The sequence below is a fragment of the Arvicola amphibius genome, chromosome 11, assembly GCF_903992535.2.
Source record: "Arvicola amphibius chromosome 11, mArvAmp1.2, whole genome shotgun sequence".
Taxonomy (NCBI): domain Eukaryota; kingdom Metazoa; phylum Chordata; class Mammalia; order Rodentia; family Cricetidae; genus Arvicola; species Arvicola amphibius.
Genome location: NC_052057.2, coordinates 73,837,790 through 73,861,134, shown reverse-complemented (window position 1 = coordinate 73,861,134; position 23,345 = coordinate 73,837,790). Strand labels below are relative to the sequence as shown.

The 23,345-nt window shown below is 42.1% G+C and overlaps 1 protein-coding gene across 1 annotated transcript in view; it reads right to left on the bottom strand.

The window, feature by feature from the left end:
• Positions 1-3,632, bottom strand: part of Arfgef1 (ADP ribosylation factor guanine nucleotide exchange factor 1) — a 94,139-nt gene extending 90,507 nt beyond the window's left edge. The window contains exon 1 of the mRNA XM_038347303.2: positions 3,293-3,632. Within this exon, the coding sequence (XP_038203231.1) occupies positions 3,293-3,416 (124 nt within the window). The 5' untranslated portion in view covers positions 3,417-3,632. The remainder of the gene's footprint in view (positions 1-3,292) is intronic.
• Between the last annotated feature and the right edge of the window lie 19,713 nt (positions 3,633-23,345).

The window sequence follows — 23,345 nt, the reverse complement described above, 5'->3', positions numbered from 1 at the left end:
CCCGGAGCTGTTCCTGGGCCTGTAACAGGGAAAGGCTCTCTTAAAACCATTCTTTAAAACACAATCTAGCATGTTCAAAAATCTGAAATAAGTTTTAAACAATTGTATACCCTTTAAATTTATGCTGTTTGTAAAAATAAAAGTTCCGTTGTGTAGTGTCTGAGAGTGGAAAAGGATTTTGCTATGAAGCCCAAACAAGTGGGCCTACAGCTCACTCCTGGCAATCTATCTGCTGGAACTCTGTGCATCAGCCCCTGCGCCTGGCTTATACAGTTACAAAAGGTTACTTTTAAGTCAAAACACAATTTAAGAATTCATGATAAGCTATAATTCTGAATGTTATTTACAAAAAAACTTATTTTTAATTGGTCATTATAATAAAAGGATAAATTTATTGCAAATACCAATGATCTGAATTCTACTTAAAAGCCAATACAATTATTTTCAAATGAAAAAAAGAAAGGATCAAAGTTGAGTATAGCCTATTTTCTTGCTTACTGTCCATCTCCTTTCAGCTCTATGTTAAGTGCTCAATAATATCTGAAGGCGGAATGAATATAAACAGGAATCTGCTCAAGTTTTGTTTCTTTTTGGGTTTTTTGTTTGTTTGTTTGTTTGTTTGTTTTTCAAGACAGGACTTCTCTGTATGGCCCTAGCTGTCCTGGAACTAGCTCTATAGACCATGCTTGCCTAGAACTCACAGAGAGAGCTGCCTGCCTCTGCTTCCCAAGTGTTGGGATTAAAGGTGTGTGTCACCACCATAAAGCAGTGATTTTAACAACAGCCACACACACCTGCAATGGTAGCACACACCAGTAATCCCAGAATCTGAAAGGCAGAGGCAGAGAGATATCCACAAGTCTCACAGTTCAAGGATAGCTTGGTCTACATAATGAGTTCCAAGTCAGTCAGGGATATATAGGAGTTATCCCAAACTTAACATTAATGGATGACAAGAAAGAAAAAAAATCATCAGGGTTATTTACCATGAGATTGCATACTGAAAATGTACTTCATAGAGGGCTAAATGTAACTTTTATAAAACACAGAAAATGCCTCTTATAAAGAAAGTACTCTGGTGCTGGTTAACTGGCAAAATCTGACTTAAAGAACCATGGCAGTTGGTGCACAAAGCTTCAAGAACTCCTATGCCTAGAAGTGCCAGGGCCTCAGTTAAGGGAGTTACAGACTTTCCAACGATGGCAATCAAGAGTGGCAAGGACACTAGATGCACACATTAACAGAAGAATGCATTCACATTCATGGCACATTCGTTAAGTCCAATACTCCATTTTACAGACAAACTCCACGCATAGTAATACTGCAATGTACTAAAACTAGGATTTAAACCAAGGATCATGACTCTCATTCCAATGAACCTTTAACTAACATGCTTATTTCTATTAATATTCAGAAAGGGGAACTACTTTACTTAAAACCTGTAAATGTTTAAGCTTTAACATAATGAAAATATATTCTGGGCTGTGGATTAGTTCCAGTGGTAGCATGTTTACCTATAAAGTATGAACCCCGAGTTCCAACTCCTGTATTGCACCTCTAAAACACTGCACGATGTGCTTATCTTAATCCCAGATTTCAAGAGGAAAATTCAAGTTGTCCTCAGCTACAAAGGGATGTTAGGCCAGCCTGGGCTACTTAAAGCCTGTCTTTATGCTTCCACCACTCCACCAAAAAAAAAAAAAAAAAAAAAAACCACTCTAACATGACATATCTTAGTTCTTAAATACTAAAGCTTTTTAATTTGAATTTATGTTCTTTGCCCTGCCACGTTATTGGTAACCCTCCAGAGGACAATTTTTTAAAAAATTCTAAAACTACTCATATCACCCCAATTAATAATTATTCCTTTCCAAAACCAAATATAAATTCAGTTTTTGCAACTATTCAACAGTATTCTCACTCATCTGAATGAGGTGTATCATTACAAGAACAAAATGGGAATTTATGACCAAGAAAGGGGCAAAAGAAAAAACTACTTAAGTCCACTATACTACTACATTAAAATTAGAAATAAAACAATAACAAAATGCCGTTTAAACTGAAATCTACTTGATGTTTTTCATATTAGCAATTTTAAGAATTCAAGAAAAAGAGGAGAAAACTACAATATTTACAAGTTAAATGATAGTCTCCCACCGATCTCAAGACTTGGATGCAAAGTTGTTTTTAAGCAGCCTTGACCCCTTACTTTAGCATAAAGTTATTCAAAATATTTTTCAAAAACCCACTTATAACCAGCTTAATTTCTTGCAAACCTAAAATGCTCTCATTCAGGGCTATAAAACCAAAGCGTAAGCATTAGGAATTTATCTGTACTTTAAATGTCCTGGTTTCTCCCTTAACAATTTCCTCATTGATGGATGCACCAGACCTACCAAGAGCTCCCTCAAACAAATAGTTTTCTGCCTACTGTGGTTCTAGGTACTGTTTGGGTTTCTCCCTGCTGCGGCTTCATTACCCTGGATCTCTGCTGTCAGAACTATAAATCACAATTGAGGCTTGAGAGCAGCTGCCACTGTCCAGACGTGTGGCTGGTGGGGTCATTGTCTTTTCATTTCTCTCATTCCACACACACCCCTTTCTGCGTTACCTAAAGCCAGTTTATCTAAAGGTTCTTTCCTTCTCAATTTTCACACCGCCACCGCCACCGCCACCGCCACCGCCACCCCTGAATCCCCGGTCTTGTTCTTCCAGGTCAGCCCAGTAGGCTACATTACTACTACTCCTTTTCCTGTGGCAGAGAGAAGACAGAACTCGGGCACCTCTTGCAACCCCTTTTCTCGAGACTGCCAACAAGGGAACAACTTCAGCCTAGCTTTCCCAAAGTACCACGCCAAACGATAAAGTTATTGTAATTACGATACGGAACCCTCCCCCACGCCCGAGCTTGTCATATCGGCCCCACCTCAATTTCTAAGCTAATAAACAACAGCTCATCTTCTGCTCCACCACAAAGGATGACATTCGGTCCGCCCCGCCAGGACCACCGACAAAAAAAAAAAAAAAAAAAAAAAAAAAAAATCCCCCCAACCCCCCCCGGTGGAACGCTCGAACACAGGTGCCCCGCGATCCTGAACCATCTCGAGTTCCCCGGGCCCCGCCTGGCCGTCCTTCCTCCTCCACCCTGCCGGTGCCCCGCCGTCCAGCCGAGTTGCTGTCAACTCCAGCCGGGCGACGGGGCCAGGGCTCCCCAGGAGGAGCCTCCCGTCCGTCCGTCCGCCAGCCCTCCTCCCGCGGCCCCTGCCCGCGCCGCGGCCTCCTCCCCGCTCACCTAGGGCCACCTCGCAGGCTTTGCGCAGCTGGGAGTGATGCGCCTTCTTCACTTCCTTGTCGGCCAAAATCTTCTCCAGGGCCCGAGTCAGGAACATGTTCTTCGTCTTCTTGCCCTCATACATGGACGCGGAGGAGGAGAAGGAGGAGGAGGTGGTGGCGGCGGCGGCGGTCCGGGCGGCTGGAGGGGAGGCGGCGGAGGGGGACGGGGAGAGAGAAAGGCGAGGAGGTGGCGGTGGGGGCGAGGAGGCGTGGAGGGCAGCGGCGCCACCAGGAAGCGGCAGGCGACACGGAGCGGCCGCGGGGACGGCAAGGGCGTAGAGAGCCTGGCCGCGCTCGAGGGGCCGCCGTTCGGGGGCCGCGCCCGTCGGGCCTCGGCGCCTGTCGGCCCGGGGGTCGCTTCCCGGCCGCCCGCCTCACTCGTCCCTCCGGCCCGGCGGCGGCGGCGGCGGCGGCACCCGGCCCGGGCGGCCGTCTTCCCGGGGCCGAGGGCCTAGGCGGCAGCGCCTCACACACCCGGCGAGCGCGAGGCTGCCCTAGCTACCGTGGGGACGAGCACCCGCCGCATCCGCGTACTGGCCTCCATCACCGCCGACCTGCCCCGGACGCCATGTTGAGAGGAAACGACGCGTCACGCAGCGGCCGAACGGCTGCAGAGAGGAAGCGGCGGCGGCGGCGGCGGCGGCCGTGCCAGCCCAGAGCTGCCGCGGCGCCGGGAGGCTAGGGGCGGAGGGCGGCGCGGGAGGAGCGGCCGGAGCCGCGACTCTACGGCGGCCCGGCGGGGACTCGCAGCCTCCCGCGTTCGCCTGCAGGGCAGCGTGGGGCGTGGCGGGCGTCCTGCGGCGTGGAGCGGGGGTTTGGGCTCCCGCGGGCCGCTGGAGTTGCGGGGTAGCAGCACACCGGGAGCCCCCCGAGAGCGGGCTGAGAGGACCCCTGGCTACCGGGCAATGGCTTCTCCAACTTCCTGCATAGTCGGTCGCTAGGAGCAAAGTCCCTTGCGGTCCTGGGGCCACAGAAACACACGCGTCGCTCCCTCAGACGCAGCTGATTTCCGCCTGCCGCACGGGGTCTAAATTTCCTTCCCAGGTCTAGGAAATAGCAATCCTTGACCGACCCCTCCGTTTACTTCAGGGAGGCTCTCTCTTGCAAAACGTAAGCTAAAAACCAATGGATGAGGATTCAGGAATGTGTTCACTTTCTCATCTCTCTATAGGACAAGAAAGTAAGCCCTAGGTTTCAAGTCCTTCCTGATTGAAGTTACGGCGAGCACAGAAGGTATCCAAGAGGCCCCGTAGGGTTCTGTACCTTTAATCCTGAGATTCCGCTCAGGATTTGAAAACCAGTTTCAGAATGGAAAAGCTCTAAGTACGAACTGATACTCGTGACCATGCTGTGCCTGTTTTAAAGCCAAAGAATTCACAGCTCTGTAGTGCTTCCTTCTGACCGAAAACGTTAAGAATCCCATGAAATATATGGAGACAGTTTACAAGGGGATCTGGGGCATGTCTCTAAGTTCCGAGCTATTGCGAGGCTCCAGCAGCATGGATCCCTGTTAGGATGTTCTTTTCCTTAGATTGCTTTAGCTGTGAACTCATCCTAATGCAGCCATCCTAATGCAGAAAGATGTAAACGCTGCAAAGTGATAAGACTTGGGACATGCAAAAAGTCAAAGAAATAACAATGGAAAATCTGAAGGTGACAAGCAATTGAAATGGACAAATAGATTTAAAGTGTGTTTGTCCTGAGAAATCCATAAATCCATTACATTCATTTTAACACCAGATTCTCGGATATTAGAGCTTCATTGTACTCCTACACCAAATAATGTCCCCTCTGCTATACATTAGGGGAACATACTCCATTTCTGAATTGTCTTTGCTTCATAGTGCCAGGGTTGTGCCAGATTCCACTGTAAATACCATCAGATCAGCAAAACGGCCATGTTCTCTAGCCTTCCCTGCAGCTAGATGAAGCCAGTAGGTTTAGCTCGTAAAAGCAAACGTATGCAAACAGAAACTTTGAGGAACTACCTCCCATTCCCTTTTCCTGTCCGTGGCCACATAGTAAAGAAAGCAGAACTGCACATTAAAGGGAGTTCTGGGCCTCTCAATTACTATCGGAGCAGAACATCATTATGAGTACCTTTTGAATTTTACATGATCAAAGTAAACTAGTGTTTAGCTGTTTTATTCTAAGCAGCAGACATGCGTGTCCCGAATGAGCAACAGAAGCCAGGCAGTGGTGGCGCACGCCTTTAATCTTAGCACTTGGGAGGCAGAGGCAGGTGGACCTCTGGGTTTAAGGCCAGCCTGGTCTACAGAGCAAGTTCCAGGTCAGCCAAGACTACAGAGAAGCTCAAATAAATAAATAAAAATAAAATAAGCCCAGAAAACAAAAAAGAATAAGCAATAAGAAATCCTTGCCTCTGAAGAGCCCGCAGTATATTTAGTTGCATCCGTCACAATCTGTAGTCATTTTGTCACCTTGTTTACTTGTTTGTTGGTTGCCTGCTTCTCTCATAGGAGCAAAGACCTCATCTATTTTCTCCTGTATCTACCATCTACTGTGTTACTGGTACAGGGAATTCTCATGATAACACTTGTCAAATAGAAACTGGGATACATGCAAGCCATTGGACAAAGTCAGCTATGATATCTGCCCTTGTGGAGCTTACTGAACATAGTAGGTAGAGATTGGCTAAGTTAATGACTAGTGGATATGTAATTGCAAAGTGGGTGTGAGGTTTGATTAAAGAGTGCCAGCAGGCAGTCGTGTAGATCTTAGATTCAGGGATAACTAGCCAGCGAACGTGACAGCTAAACTGGACCCTGAAGAAAGGAGAAATTAGCTAAACTAGGTCAGCGAAGACTTTTCTATGCCATGTCTTGGTGTGCAGGCCTCTTGGCAAATTTTAGGAACAAAACAAGGCGTGGGCGCAAGGATCAAGAGGAAGTTAAGAGCAAATCATAAGAACTTTGTGGGCCATGTGTTTGGGTTACAGCAATGGAAATCTGTTCAAGATTTTTAAGTAAGGGATGACAGGATCAAATTGGTGGTTTCAAAATACATGCATGAAATTTCCAAAAATAAATTTAATACCTTTGCTTTATGGTGAGTGGAGGGGACGCAGCAAGGACGTGGCCTGAATAGTGAAGAATTCGTCTCAGCAGGGCCGATGGCTTGTGTTATGACCCATGACCCATAGCCACCAAGAAGAGTCTTCAGACTATGTCTTATACAAGGGCCATGTGGGGCTGGGCTGGTCCATCTGCTCAGGTTAAGAGCTCCACTCATTTTATAAACGTTCTAGAGGATTTTAGAGAAGAGAGAAAATGGACAGATTTGAGATATATGTTAGCAGTGGGTGGGACAGTTCTTAGGAAATTGGCATCAAAGATAAAATGCTCAGAAATGCGAGGTTTTGGGTGAAAGCCAGGTTGTGCAGATAAGTTACACTGGTATGAGAGTAGATTTGAGAGTAAGGTATTTAATTTCCAACTTTAGGAAAGAACACTTCTGTGATATGACTTGATTGTTCAAAAGGTAAGGTTTTCTCAGGGGACCATTCCAATTTCTCCCTTGTTGAGCCTAGAATCCCACCCAAGAGGTGGGAATAGACTGGGGATGCTCTCAGGAGGGGAGCACTCCCACCTGCTCAGAACTCAAGATGTTAAGTGACTTGAAGCAAAAATGGGATTAGATTCTAGAGTAAAGCTGATATTCATGGAACAAAAAGAGGAAATGCTGTGTTTAGTCTGCTGTTGTTCAGAGGCTAACAAGCTCAGGTGTTGTGTAGGAACCTGAATGTGTGCACAAGTATTTCTATACATCTCCTTTTGCTTTTTATCTGTAGTGTTTGGATTATTCAGTTATTTAAGTAAGCCCTCCTCAGTATTCCTTGCAGTTTTCCAAAACTTTCAATTTCTGTTTCTGAGTTGCTCACCTTATCTCTGAATGACCCCCTCATTATTTTTCCTTTATCAGTAACCTTGCTGTATGCTGTCTGCTTTAGCTTCTTTCTTTGAAAAAACAATTTCCCACTTTGGTTCTAAGGAGCCAAATTATAGCAGGTAATAAAAGCAATTAAGAGACTTTGCTCTGAGCTTTAGTGTGTCTTTCTCGGTATACTCTCTTCACTATTCTTTTAAATATATTTAGAATATGAAAACTAAATAACGGCTGGGCGGTGGTGGCGCACGCCTTTAATCCCAGCACTCGGGAGGCAGAGGCAGGCGGATCTCTGTGAGTTCGAGACCAGCCTGGTCTACAAGAGACAGGCTCTAAAGCTGCAGAGATGTAATTGACTGAGGCTCGAAAAATATTACTTAATATCATGTTTACTTGGCTGAAAGAGCAGTGATCCAGCAGCCTTTCATGTGGTCTCTGAATTCCCTCAGCTTTCAAACTTTGCATGATCTGACCCCTGATTTAATGTGGAAAAGGGAAAAAACCTACCCAGCCTAGCTTTATTGGCCAGGGTCCTGTAGAACTGACTAACAGGCTAACAAGAGCAAGCAAGCAATTACTAACATGTCTGTCTGTCATGGGGACACATGGCTTCTCAACAGTGGGCTGCTTAGAACTTGGACTTGGAGGCATCTTCAGAAACAGTAAACACTTTTAGAGAAGTAACAAGGTAAACAAAAAGAACTTGGGAAGTACACATGGGGAAATGGACGATAAAGACTGTTTAGTAAAGGTTATCGTGGGGACTTCTCTGATGGGGTCTTCAGTTATGAACCTCTCAATAAAGAGAGGAGGGTACTTTTGTAAATTTGTGTCTAGGTTATAGTGAAATAGTCTTCAGTCTTGCAGGGGACGAGAGGTTTCCTTGTGTATATTTCTAGTTGCCTTTGTTTCAAAATAGTGTACCAGTGTAGAATGTTTTAGAGTGTCCTATTCAGCCACTCTCTACTTTCCAACCAATATCTCAACGGTAGTGATATTAATAGTTAATATTTATATAAGCTTATTATGGGAAAAAATACAGCAACCCAAATGAAGGTCCCATTATTAGCCCTCATTTGTAAGTGACACTAGCCCGTTGTCGCCGAGCTCCTTGTCTGTCCCCAGCTGCACATACTCACACGTGGAGAGCCTTCGGGTCTCCCCCCCTGTGTTTTATTCTCACCCCATGGCCCCTCCTGCACCTGGAGTATCTGCCACCATCTGACTTTTGTTTACTCTCCTCAGCTCTCCGAACCTTCAGAGCCCCTTCAGAATTCTGTCACCTCCTGAAGAGGTGACACTTGTTTCCTCCACTAGTGACACCATTCCTTCCCTCTGTCTTTTCACCGCATTCCCACCTCACACTTTATATATTGGGGCAGGGTCCCTCGCTGAACCTAGAGCTCACCAGTACAATGTGTCAGAACCAAATATAGATATGTTTGTAACTTGCCAAAGTGCATGCATGCTCTTACCCATAATTTTGTCCTGTTTCTTTTTGATTATATATGTGTATGCATCCATTTGAAAATGGCTTTTCAATAGTATAACATCGTAAGATGTAACCACGTCATCTCTTTTGAAATTACCCTCAACTACTAGTACATTGAATCAAATGTTAAATATTTTAAACTTTTTATTGCATTTATTATCCTATACATTAATGTGTAAGATTATAAAATTGTATATCAATTGAACATAACATGCAATAATTATACAATATTTACATATTGTATACAATATATCACAATAAACATATTAATTACAATAGTTATTGTAACAATAATAACAATAAAATTAATTGTAATAATACAATATTAATTGTATATAATACATAATTGTATAAAATATATAAAATTGTATATTAATTGGACAATAATAAATATAATTTATACATTAGTGATTCTTTTATGTGTGTTGTGTGTGCACATGTGCACAAGTGTTACAAATGCGTATGTGGAAATGAGAGGATAAATTTCATGAGCTCTTTCTCTCTTTCCACCATGAACATTCTGGGAAAACTGAACTCAGGTCATCAGGCTACCTAGAGTCATCTCACCAGACCTAATGACTTGGGAGTACTAATCTTTCTGATGAGATCAGAATTTAAAAAAAATTTCACAGTGACCAAGTATGGTATCAGCACTCAGGAGGCAGAGGCAGGCAGATCTCTTTGAATTCCAGGCCAGCCAGGAGTGAGACTTGTCTCCAAAATAAAGTAAAATAAGTAGACAAATTAATCCATGGGACCTTTTAATGCTTAAAACCTGCCATTAATAAATTGAACTTGTATTTTAAAGGCCTCTGGAAAAAGCAAATTCAGAGTCGAGATGGTCTTCCTAGTGAATCCGACCGAGTAACTACGAAGAAACAGTTCAGAAGAGTAAGCGCCCTTCTAGGTTCAGTTTGTGAAGCTAGCATAGTCCTGGGGGTTGGGTGGGGCGTAAACACACTGGACGAGACGACTCAGTGGATGAAGGTGACTGCTGCATGACCCCTGAGGAGCTGAGTTTAATCCCTGGAGCCTGTGTAAAAGCAGAAGGAGATAACAGGCTTCAGAAAGTTGTACTCTGACACCCACCAATGCACCATGATATGCGCCCCCATCTCGCATCAATATACAAACAATAATAATAATAATAATAATAATAATAAATAATGATAGAAGCCAGACAAAATTACTAGAAGAATTACAGAGCAATATTCTTTCTGAACATAGATCAAAGGACCTTTAAGTCATCAAAATACTAAATCAAATTTAGAAATAGGTAAAAATGATAACATGTTACAAACACTTGGGGTTCATCCTGAGAATGCAGGCTGATTTAATTGTAAAAAAAGAAGTATTACAATTGACACACATAATAGACTCACAAAAAAAAAATCTAAATCATTCTATTCATGAGGAGAAAGGCTGGGGCTGTAGCTCCACTGCAGAATTCTTGGTCTACATGCGTGATTCCCTAGGTTCAATTCCTGCTACTGCAAACCACACACACACACACACACACACACACACACACACACACACACACACACAAAACTCTAAGTAACCTGACTAAAGAGACCTTAAAAAATAAAATAGCTAACAGCCAATGATTAACTGAATGCTAGGATTGGAAACAAGGCAAAGACATCTACATTTCACCTGACGGCTCTTCAATATTAATGAAAGTCCTAAACAGTACAAGGCAAAAAATGGGGAGAAAAAGCACACAAGTGGGCTGGAGCGATGGCTCAGAGGTTAAGAGCGCTGACTGTTCTTCCAAAGGTCCTGAGTTCAATTCCCAGCAACCACATGGTGGCTCACAACCATCTGTAATGAGATCTGGTGCCCTCTTCTGGCCTGCAGGCATACACACAGGCAGAATATTGTATACATAATAAATAAATAAATATTTAAAAAAAAAAAAAGAAAAAGCACACAAGTTAAAATGGGAGCAACAATGTTCTTGTTCACAGGTGATATATTTGTCTATTACAAGATCTCAAGGAAGCTATTTAAAAAATAAAGCTCTTGGAACATATATCTAAGTCAAATGTTTTCAGGATACAAAATTAAGGCACAAAATAAATATTATATACATTTTACCAATATTTAATTAGAGCAAATATTTAATGAATACTTTTACAATAAATCCTGTATCTAACAAACGTACCTATCATCTCCATGCTGAGAACAACAAAATGCTATTGAGAGAAGCTGAAGAAGTCCTGAACAAATGTAAACATGTTCATGAACTGAAAAACACTGTTACATGTCAGCTCATCTGTGTGCTGAGTGTCGATTCTGTAGTTCATGTCAGCTCATCTGTGTGCTGAGTGTTGATTCTGTAGTTCATGTCAGCTCATCTGACTGTGTGCTGAGTGTCGATTCTGTAGTTCAAGGCATGTGACAAAATCCGTGGGAAGGTAATGCAACTATAATAATAAAATTGGAGGGATCATACAAATCCAGACTTTGTGGAGTCAGCTAAGTTTTTGACAAAAGGATGGAGGTAATTCTGTGAAGAAAGAGTGGGGTTGAAAAAAGTAGACACCCATATGTCAAAACCCCTATCTGTTGACGGAGGATGCTCATTCATTTCCCTGCCTCCCAGGCCTGAATAATAACACAGAAATGATATTAGTTAAAATACTGCTTGTTCTTTTAGCTTAGGTAAGGTTCCAGGGTGTCTGTCTCCTTCAACAGCTACATGGTGTCTCTCTGACTCCACCTTCTTTTCTCTGCTTAAAATTCCCACCTTGCTCTATTCTGTGCTGCCATAGGCCCAAAGCAGATTCTTTATTAACCAATGGTAAAACGTTCACAACAAACAGAAAGGAATCTCACATCACCTCCCCTTTTTTTGTCTATATAAAAAAGAAAGTTTTAACCTTAACATAGCAAGATTACATAAAACAAAACAGTTATCAACCAAGAATTATAGTTACATTTGAAAAATTAAGGAAATTATTATATATTCTATCTTTGTGAGCTTAAAATTTTATATCTAATCTATCTTTTATAATAATAGAACTATCTTTCTTCAACTTCATCAAAGACTCCAGAAGGATATAATATTAACTAAGTTAGCAGGAAGTGTAGTGAGAAGCGGCGGGGCTGCGTCCTGCCGCCCGGCCGCCGGCTAGCTTTACACCTGAAATAATTACACGGAAACTGTATTCTTTTAAACACTGCCTGGCCCATTATCTGTAGCCTCTTATTGGTTAATTCTCACATCTTCCTTTAACCCATATTTAGTAATCTGGGTAGCACCACGAGGTGTGGCTTACCAGGAGAGATCTTAACCTGTGTCCATCTCGGAGAGGAGCAGCATGGAGACTCACTATGGCGAATGCCTGAAGCGTCTCCCCCACTCTACTTCCTTGTTCCCACAATTCTGTTCTGTCTACTCCACCTACCTAATTTTCTGTCTCTTAAAGGGCCAAGGCAGTTTTCTTTATTAATTAACCAATGAAAGAAACATAGACAGATAACTCTCCTCCATCAAGGAAGTACGTTATAAGCACCTTCCAAAACTCTAGAATTGACAGAGACATACTGCTGCCTGGACAGTCACCCAGAGTTCTTCTGCAACGCTGTAGCACCCATCTTCAGCCTACAGGCCAGATACCCTATAGTATCTGGCAGACTTTTCCATGAAGCAGGAAATATCAAAGACAGTTCCACCTATATTGGCAGCTTGTCAGTCACTTTCTTCTGTGTCCTGCAGAATGTCTGGCAGACTCTTTCATAAAGCAGGAATCCTGAAGGACTGTCTCACTTTCTTTAGGTAATGTTAGTAGTCATTTTTTTGTGAGTCCTGCATGCCCAGTTTATACAACATACCATTAAGCAGTCCAGGCAAGAGCAGTTTCTTGTCACATTGAAGGCAAATTTCATAACGAGTTTCATCAATGCCCATCAACCTCTCTGAAGTAATTGGTGCTTCCAGAAGCAGATATGTCTCACTGTCAAGAAAAGTCTTATGTTCTTAAATCATTTTAAATGCCGCATTCTGTAAGTCTTTGAAAGATTCAAAGAATACCTATCCATCTGAAATATATCTCTGTACATCTAAAAAACCTAACTAACATGACTATAAACTTGACTATTATAGATGACTATCTATTAATCTGTATTTTTAACTATATATTAAATTTTTAGTTGAGCTGCACAATCACAATACCTTAATCAAGAGTAGAAATATGCACATAACAAAACTAACCTTAACTTTGTATCAATAAACCAAGATACATACAAATGCAAAGTATTCATCACTATATCATATCTCCCTTTAAATGAAAACAAACATTTATAAACAATATTTGGTAATTTGGGCATAGCTCTCTCCAAACTGCTTCCTGCTTTTGTTGGGTGAAAGAAGTATTTTGAAGGTGTTCATGGCGACCTTTTGGGGATTTTGGTCCATCAAATTATGTTAGTCTAGAAGGAATACACAGGTTCTCATCTTCTGTGAAACAAAAAATTTAAAGAAAACACAATAATATACATAATCTAGACTCTCTGTATCTATTCCATCTTTACATGGCTTATTTTCCTTACTCTGTTACTTTTTTTACAAGTTTAATATTTGTTTTATCTTTATTCCATTAATCTATGATTGTCTGTACTCCTTTATATTATAACTGTCTATACTTTCTTTTCTCTCTCTCTCAAGCCTACATACATTTATCCAACATTGTGACCCATTTAAAGATATTTTTCTTCTGATTGTCTTTATTGTGTGTATATCTGTAATTATTTTCTGACCAGGAACACTTTTTTTTTTTAAATGCCAAGCAGACATGGCTAGGACCATCTCTGCAGCCCTACCTGTTGGCTCTGCCCAGTCCAACATGGCGGAGGCATGTTCACTGCCTCTGAGAGCCATGAACACCACCCCAGCTCCAGGGTCGCAGCATGTCTATGTCAACATTAAGTAATTTGTAGCACTCTGCTCACAGACCCCATTTAAGTGCTTGGCCTCCTGAAAGAGCCAGAGCTGTATGTGTAACTAACATGAACCAGGAAGCCCTCCCCTAAAGAAGCTGTGCAGTCTTTGTTTCCAATGCTGAGTCAGGAAGACCTCTCTTAAAGGAGCCAACACCTCGACTCACCACCAGCAAACAAACCCATTAGAGAAAAAAAAGTATGACTACCAAGAAACTATGCTAAACTTTTTTTGTGCGTCTAGAATTTATTTTTAAGCTCTCTCAGGTTTCATGTGGACATAGTTGTCCCATGTTGGCACACCAATTTGTTGACAAAGGCTGCTCGTTTGTTTCCCAGTTGCCCAGACTCAAATAATAACTCAGAAATGATATTAATTAAAACACTGCTTGGTCTTTTAGCTCAGGCTTCGTATTAACTTGTTATTTATTATCTTAAATTAGCCCATTCCTATTACTTTGTGTTTTACCACAAGGCTCATGGCTTATCTGTAAGGTTCCAGGGTGTCTGTCTCCTTTGGCAGCTACATGGCGTATCCCTGACTCTGCCTTCTTTTTCTCCTCTATCTCTGCTTGGAATTTCTGCCTTACTCTATTCTACGCTGCTATAGGCTCAAGGCAGATCATTAATTAATGGTAATAAAACATATTCACAGCATACAGAAGGAGCCCCACATCACCTATTGTTATGCAAAACAACACTTCATGCAAAAAATACTCAAAATAGGTCAAAATATAAAATGCAAATCTCAAAAAAACATTCAGATATGAACACAAGAAAGTCTTTGTGAGTTGAGGTTAGACAAAAAAAATAACAACAAAAAAGAACCTTAGATATAACAACTAAGCATAATTCCTAAAGAAAAGAAAAACCATTGACAAACTACAATTTTTAAAGTCTGTGTCTATAGAAGACACCATAAAATACAACAAGAGATTGAATGGCTGCATCACCCTGATGTAGCCTGTAGGGACCCTCAACTGTGCAGTGGTCTCGGTCACACTGGTATCTGCATCTTTGGGCATTTTCTTGAGTCAGCTCAGCTAATTGGTGTAGAAGGGTTCAGGCCACTACAGGCAGTGTTATCCTCAGGTAGGTGAGCCTGGTTTACATGAGAAAAGGCAAGCCAATAAGCAATATTCACTGTAGATCCCTGACTCCTGCCTCTGAGTGACTTTTCAGAACTATAGACTGTAACCCGAAAGAATAAGCCAAAGGAACACTCTCCTCCTCCTCTAATTGATCAGTGTTTAATCACAACGACGAGATACAAGCTAGAGCAGAAATAAACTGAAAAATGAGGAAAAGATTTTGAAAAATTACCTGTTTGACAAATGACTTATACGCAGAATATTTTAAAATCCTCAAGAACAGAAAAATCAACACAATTTAAAATTTGATAAAGATCTTGAAGAAAGTATTCAACATCATCACCCATTAAGGAAACACAAATTAAAACTTCAGTGAGATACAGTAGTACACCTGCTAAATAGCTAAAATAGAAAATGCTGACAATGTGAGGTGTCAGGATGTAGGTCAATCTCACTCGCACGTCTTGCTGGCAGAAGTGCAAAATGGTACAGCAACTCTGGAAAAGGCGTGGTTCTTACATAGAAAGTTTAACACTTAACACAGGGTCTGTCTGGCCTGGTGCTGTTGGGGCACATGCCTTTAATCCCAGCACTTGAAGGTACAGGCAGGCGGATCTCTTTGAGTTCGAGGTCAGCCTGGTCTTCAGAGTGAGTTCCAGGACAGCCAGGGCTACACAGGAAAATCGTGTCTTGAAAACAAAAACAAAAACAACAAAAAACAAAGTGTATGTCTATGTGAGGACAATTAAAACAGGCTCAGATATTAGCCATTCTAACAGGTGTAAGATGGTATCTCAAAGTTGTTTTGATTTGCATTTCCCTGATAGCTAAGGAAGTTGAACATGTCCTTAGGTATCTTTTGGCCATTTGAAATTCTTCTGTTGAGAATTCTCTGTTACCAGCAGTTGATGGAAGAGAAACCAGCCCACTGTGAGCAGTTCTCCAGGGCAGCTGATCCTGGAGTTATAGAAAAGGTAGCTGAACTTGACTCAATGAACACAAGTCATTAAGCAGCCTCTGGCCTCTGCTTCGTACTTCTAGGTTCCTGCCTTGAGTTCCTGCCCTAACTCCCTCTATGATGGATTGTGATGGAGTGTGTTAGCCAAGTGAATCCTTTCTTCCACAAGCTGCTTTTGGTCGGAATGTTTTATCCTGGCAATAGAAAGAAAACTAGGACATTCATGTCATTTGGATGCAGTTACAGAAAGATAGCTTCTACATACAGCAGCTTGGGTCCACCTAAAAAGCAGTATGCGGAATAAGAGAGAATTATCTATAAATAGTTCTATGCTTGCTCTTACGATTTGTATCGGAACTACTCTTTAAAAGCTGTATGGTCCCAATCGGTGTTCAGAAATGGGGCCTTTGTAAGGCCTTGATTCATTAAGTTCCACCTTCCCCAATTAGTTCATTTATGAGTCCCTAGCTTGATTGGTATTTAGAAGTGATTGAAAGGTAAAGCTCAACTGAAAGACTACTAAGGGCATGCCCCTTAGGGTATGTTCTCTCTCTCTGTCTCTCTCTCTCTCCTCTTCAAACATAAGGCAAGCAGCTTTGCTCCACCAAGTGCCTCCCCCCCCCGATAATCTACCTTAATAGGGGCCCAAATGCAATGGACAGAAGGACCCTGGACTGAAATCTCTGAAACTGTAAACCAAAGTAATTATTCTTTTCCTTTAAGTTGATTTTTTCAGAAATAGAAAGCTCTCTAACATCTAAATTTGCTATCTTTAGATATTCAATATGTCCAGCGGTCAACATGTCAAAGTCTTGGTCCCTAGCATAACACTATCAGAAAGGGACTCTTTACGGAATGGGGCCTAGAGAGATGTTTGGCTCACTGAGGGTGTGCCCTCAGAGGGGATTGTGGCATTGTGCCCTTCTCTATTTGTTGCTTTCTGTTTGTGACCATGACATCAGCGACTTTGTCTTGCTATGGGCCCATACTATGCTGTGCCCCCACAGGTCCTACGCAATGGGGCCAATAGAGCATGGACTGGAACCTTCAGGAATATGAATCACAGTGAATGCATCCCTGTCCTCTCTTCCCTCGCTTCTTTCTTTTTCTTTCTTTTGTTTTTGTTCTTGCCAGGGTCTTGCTATATAGCTCTACAGCTTGCTATGTAGGCCAGGTTAGCCTTAGACTTGCAGGGATCCTTCTGTCTCTGAAGTGCTGGGATCATAGGTTTTTGTGCCGGCTAATTTTTTTTTTTTTTTTTTTGTCAACCTGACACAGGCTAGAGTCGTCTGAGAAGGTAAAACCACAATTGAGAAAATACCTTCATAAGATTGGGCTGTTGGGCATCTTCTTAATTAGTGATTGATTGTGGAGGGTCCTATCCATTGTGAGTGTTGTCATCCCTGGGCTGGTGGTCCTGGGTTCTATAAGAAAACAGACTGAACAAGCCATTGTGAACCAGTCAGTAAGCAGTACCCGTCCATGGCCTCTGCATCAGCTCCTGCCTCCAGGCTGCTGCCCTGTTTGAGTTTTTATCCTGCTTTCCTTCAATGATGAACAGCGATATGGGAGTGTAAGCCAAATAAACCCTTTCCTCCCCAACTTGTTTCAGTGGGGTGTTTCATCAAAGCAATAGTAATCCTAACTGAGACTGTATATAGTCCCTTGACCAGCTGAAGTGTCTTTCTTCTCAGTAAGTTGAGTATCTCGGGTGTTTGCTATAGTAACAGAAAGCTGGCACCCACATTGGGTCAAAACTCTCAGTAACTACAGTGCCACAGATTCTAACGGCCTCTTCTGGCCTCTGTAGACAACTGCGCTCGTGTCCTTATATACCCACACATACACAACTAAATGCTAATATAAAGAAGTGGCTCAATGATTAAGAAATGGCTGCTCTTTCAGAAAACCCATGTTAGATTCCAAGCACCCACATGGTAGCTCACAGCTGTCTGTAACTCCAGTTATAGGAAATCTGATGACCTCTTCTGGCTCTAAGCCCACCATGAATGTACACAGTGCACAGATATACATGCAGGCAGAGCATCCATGTATATTAAATAAATCTTTTTTAAAAAGAATGAAGTCACTTTTAATGTCCTGGCATTGAAGGAGCACTTTTAGGTATGAAAAGCTAACTTCAAAATAGTACATCTGAATTTTTTTTTGATGTGAAAAGAGGGAGGTTCATACTTCTTCCTATGTACATAGATTATATACATTTTTTTTTTATTTCCAAGACTTTAGTTTGTGTTTGGAAGAATACAGAAGAGCTGAGGATTCAGTTTCTGGTGAGAATTGAGATAAATCATTGACAACTTTATTTTACATATTAAGCCTTGTGAATAATTACTTTTTTTATAAAATTAAAACCTTCTCCACTACTCAGGAGGCTGAGGCAAGAGGATTGTCATGAACCTGAGGCCAGCCTACGCTACAAAGTGAGACCCTGTCTCACAAACACAGAACAAAAGATTTCTCTTTTTCTTGGAAGATTTATTTTACTCTTAGTTATGTGTGTATGTGTGGCCTGTGTGTGGATATGCACACCTGAGCTGTAGGTACCTGAGGAAGCCAGAGCGTTGGATCCATCTGGAGCTGTTGTGAGCCATCCAACATGAGTGTTAGGAATCGAACCTGGGTCTGTTGCAAGAGCAGTTTTCATTTAATGACTAAGCCAGCTGGCTCTCCATTCCCCTCCCCTTTTTTTTCAATAAATAATATTACATTAAAACAATTAACTGAAGAAAGAAGTCAATAATTCAGTTTTTATTTCTTAGAGTTCAAGAAATAAGCAGAAGAATAATTTTTTTTCATTTGTTGTGGGAGGAAGCCTCTTGTTTGTTCTCGGCTACCCAGACTCCCGAAATAATCACACAGAAACTATATTATTTAAATTGTCACTTGGCCAATCACTTAAGTGTATTGCTAGCTAGCTCTTATATCTAGAATGAACCCATTTCCATTATTTTATATTTTAATCATGAGGTTCGTGGCCTACTGGCAAAGCTCCAGCTGGCAGCTGTGTCTTTCCCCTCTGTCAGCTACATGGCGTCTCCTGACTCTGCTTACTTTCTTTATACAGCCTGGCTCCATGCTGTTAAGCCATTGGCCAAAAGCATCTTCTTTATTCATTAACCAATAAAAGCAACACATATATAGAAGGACCTCCCACACAACTCATTGTCCTCATTTGTCTGATATTTTTTTTCTTCACAAAAGAATGGGTAAGTGTGTAAGGTCCTTTATACACTTTAACATATTGATACGCAAAGTGTTGATCCAGCCTCATCAATATCTGGAGCTAGCTAGAAAGACAAAATACTTAGTTCTCCTCAATGTACTAAATAAAAATATTTCTTTAAGAGATCTGCTGGGGGATTTGTAAGTGCTCAGAGATACAGTTCCAATAGGCAAGATGCAGGTAGATGGAGACAGTGCCCAGCCAGAGCCGAGTAGGGATCAGACGGCCCTCGAGATAATGTGCAACTCTCTAAGGCATCTGTCCAAGAGCCAGGGTGAATCAAAAAGGTCTTAGAACTTGGTTTCAAACAGGACTGGGGATGTAGCTCAGTTGGTAGAATTCTTGTCTCGTGTACATGACATCCTGGGTTCTGTTCTCCAATATCGCATAACCTGAGGTCACAGTGACACTTGTAGTTCCAACACTGAAAAGTTACAGGCAGGAAGTTCAGAAGTTCAAGGTTTCCTTGGATACATACTGAGTTTGAGGTCAACTTTGGAGGTCTTATCTTAAAAAAGAAAAAAAGAAAACCTAGTTTGTAGGTGCAAATGCAAATGTAATACATTAATATATTTCCTATTTAACCTGCAAACAACCCAGTAAGAGAATAAACTGTTGGTGGTGTCCCATAAGAAAACGTACCCATTGGCTGTGTCCTTGATTGACCTTTCCCTGATCATATCAATGGTAAGGTGATCTCTCCAAATGCCATCACACTGAGCTCCCACACACAAATTTGGGGCATGAAGGGAACACAATTAATTTCATAGGAGATCCCATAATTAGTTTGTCCTTACCATCAGCAAAGAAATTCTCCCCTTGGCTGCGTTTCCATTTTTGTTTTTAATCTCATTCAAGGCTGCATTTGGCATTAGTTTAATGTTTCTCCTTGAACAAAAATGCTATAGCAAGGGGTTATAGCATTTGATATAAATCTCCCTGGGCATGGAGGAAGGGTTTTTAAGGAGCAGAGAGAGAGGGGGAGCTTATACTGTGTCTTCTGCGCTCACTGTCATCTTGAATATGTATTTTTTTTAATGTTGAGATAGGTAGAGATAGATAGATAGATAGATAGATAGATAGATAGATAGATAGATAGATGATTAATAGACAGACAGATAGAGGATTTTTTATTACTTTAAAAAATACCAATTCAAATTTCCACTTCCTCCCCTCCTTCCACTTCCCTCCCACTCTCTCCACACACCTTTCCTACAACCCCTCTCCAATCTTAAGAGAGGGCAAGGCACCCTGCCCTGTGGAAAGTCCAAGGCCCTCTCCACTACATCCAGGTTGAGCAAGGTTTACATCCAAAGAGAACAGGATCCCCAAAAGCCAATACATGCAGTAGAGACAAATCCCAGTGCCATTGTCAGTGGTCCCTCAGTCTGCCCCAGCTGTCAACCACATTCAGAGGGACTAGTTTGATCCCATGCTTATTCATTCCCAGTCCAGTTGGAGTTGGTGAGCTCCCATTAGCTCAGACACATTGTCTCAGTGGGTGAACCCCTCATGGTCTTGACTTCCTTGCTCATACTCTCCCTCCTTCCGCTCTTTAACTGGTCCTTGGGAGCTCAGTCCAGTGCTCCCATGTGGGTCTCTGTCTCTGTTTCCATCTGTTGTTGGACGAAGGTTCTATGGTGATATTTAAAATAATCCTCAGCCTGACTACAGGGCAAGGCCAGTTCAGGCACCCTCTTTATTACTTAGGGTCTTAGCTGGGGTCATCCTTGTGGATTCCTGGGAATTTTTCTAGAGCCAGGTTTCATGCTAACCCCAAAATGGCTCCCTCAATCAAAATATCTCTTTCCCTGCTCTCATCAGATAGAAGAATTTGAATTTTGAAAATCAATTGGCTGCAGTGACTGCTCAGTCTCCTGCCTTCCTTGACTTGAAAGTGGTGTGCCCTACCACATTAGAAGAGATTAGGAAGTTGTGGCTTCTCTCAGATGTTCCATGCCACACAGTGCCAGGGTGCAGAATCCTCCCTGTTTGCCACTTGCTTCTGCAGTTATGTATTAGGGACAACTTATCTGAAGAATACCATTAAGAAAATTTTGTCCCTTTTGCTGAAATTGTAAATCTCACTGTTGTGATTGTTTATTAGCCATGGTCGCTAGAATCACGTGTAGATTTATTTCAACATACAGAACGAAACTCTCAAAAATATAAACAACTCTTCTTACTCCATGTCTAACTCTCTGAATCCTCTTCTCGACATGACTTCCACCTTTACACAGCACAAACTCATCCACTTGCAGTTCCTCTCAATGTAGTAGACATGTGAGCACACCTGAGAACAGTTTGAACAGCCCAACTCGCACACTCCTAAGGTGAAAACGCCAGCTCCATAGTTTTTATCTGAAAAAAAACCAGTGGCACCAGAAAAATTCCAGTACTCTGCCAGCTAAACATTATAGGCAGAAAGACCCCTGTTTCTCCTGTTGGAGCAGTTACTTTAAAGAGTTTTCAGTGTTAACTTCTCTGATCCTCCGAGATGTAAGCGTTCTCCCACTCAGAACTATCCGCACAATTTTGGTCTGCACCTATCTCTGATGGCCCAACCTTGATTGCTCTAACTCACATTGCTACCTCTTCTAGATCCAATATACCAGGAGTTTGTCCCCTTCCCACCCATCTTGCCTTGTCTTGTCTTCTCTACATACCAACTTTTAAAAGGCCAACTTGCTTTTTTTCCCAATGTACCCGAGTTCAGTTCACATAGGCACTCTTCCTTATTTTATAAAAACTGCCACGGAAGAGTCTCCTGGTGCAGTTAGATTTGCCCCACAGCAGTCTGTGGATAGTGGGGACAGCAGCATCACTGTCACCTGGGAGCTTTCATATGTTAACCCTTCCTTCCCCACTGATTTGGAGTCCCTGGGGGTGTAACTCAGCAATCTGTGTTGTGTGGGAAGCCCTTCTGTTGTGTGTTGCTTTTATTGGTTAATGAGTAAAGAAGCTGCTTTTGGCCAAAGGCTTAACAGAATATAACCAGGCTGGAAAAGATATATAGAGAAAGTAGGCGAGTCAGGGAGAAGCCATGTAGTGGCCTGCAGGAGACAGACGCACTGTAACCTTGCTGGTAAGCCACAGGCACATGACGGTACACAGAGTAATAAAAATGGGTTAATTTCAGATATAAGAGTTAGCCAGAAATATGCTTAAGCTATTGGCCAAACAGTATTGCAAATAATATAGTTTCTGTGTGGTTACTTCAGTTCAGGGCAGCTGGGAATGAATGAGCAGCTTCCCTCAACATCTGTGTTTCCTAAAAATACTTTTCTCCTCCACTCCCCTTCCTCCCCACACACAGACAAGGGCAGCCTATGTATCCCAGGCTGGCCCAAGGTCCTCCTGCCTTAGCCCACAAGTGAGTAAGTTCAACCACCTGAACCTCTCATGGTAATTTTCAGATACCAAACTCTAAGAACCACTGCTGACTGGGTTAAGTGCATTCTGTAGATATAATTAGGACTTGGTTAGCTGTAAACTGTGACCTGAGCCCAGTTATGGCAATAAACATAAACTGTAGGAATGTGCCTGCATTCCTGTTCCTGCTTTTCCCCCTTACTATATTTTCTCTAAAACAAGAACAGAAGGATTCTTGGTCATGAAGAGTTATGGAGATCGCTATCTATCTTTGAAATTACTGCATGGACTGCTAATTCTATATAATCAATGGCAACATCGGGCAGTAGAAGGGGAAAATAAAATCTAGAGCCTACAAAACAGATTCTCATTCCCTCTTGCTTTAAGAAAAACCCAAATATTCTACCATTTTCCTTTGGTCTAACACTTTTGTAATTGGATATATGCTTCTAAGACAAAGATTGGGAAGAAAAAGGAAAGTATTTATATGATTGTTCCTCCCTTCTGTTTACAGTTGGATATAAAGTGTTCTTGGTTCCTCAGTACGTAGCCCAGGCTATTGCCAGCATCGTCTGTGGTGAGGCAGCATTCTGGAAGTATCTCTAACATTCTAAGAGACTGGAGCTTCTGCTGGAGTTCACAGCAGTCACACACGAGACACACAGACAGAGACTCATAGCATACAACAGATGTCAGACACACACAGCCACAAATACCACTTACAAAGGCGGGGCATACACACAGCTCATATGATACACGTACATACATAATCAGCCAGACACTTCTTTTTCTTAGATTTATCTATTTATTATGTATACAACATTCTGCCTCCATATATGCCCGCATGCCAGAGGAGGGTGCCAGATCTCATTACAGATGGTTGTGAGCCACCATGTGGTTGCTGGGAATTGAACTCAGGACCTCTGGAAGAGCAGCCAGTGCTCTTAACCATTGAACCATCTCTCCAGCCCCCCAGCCAGATACTTCTTGTACACACAGACACAT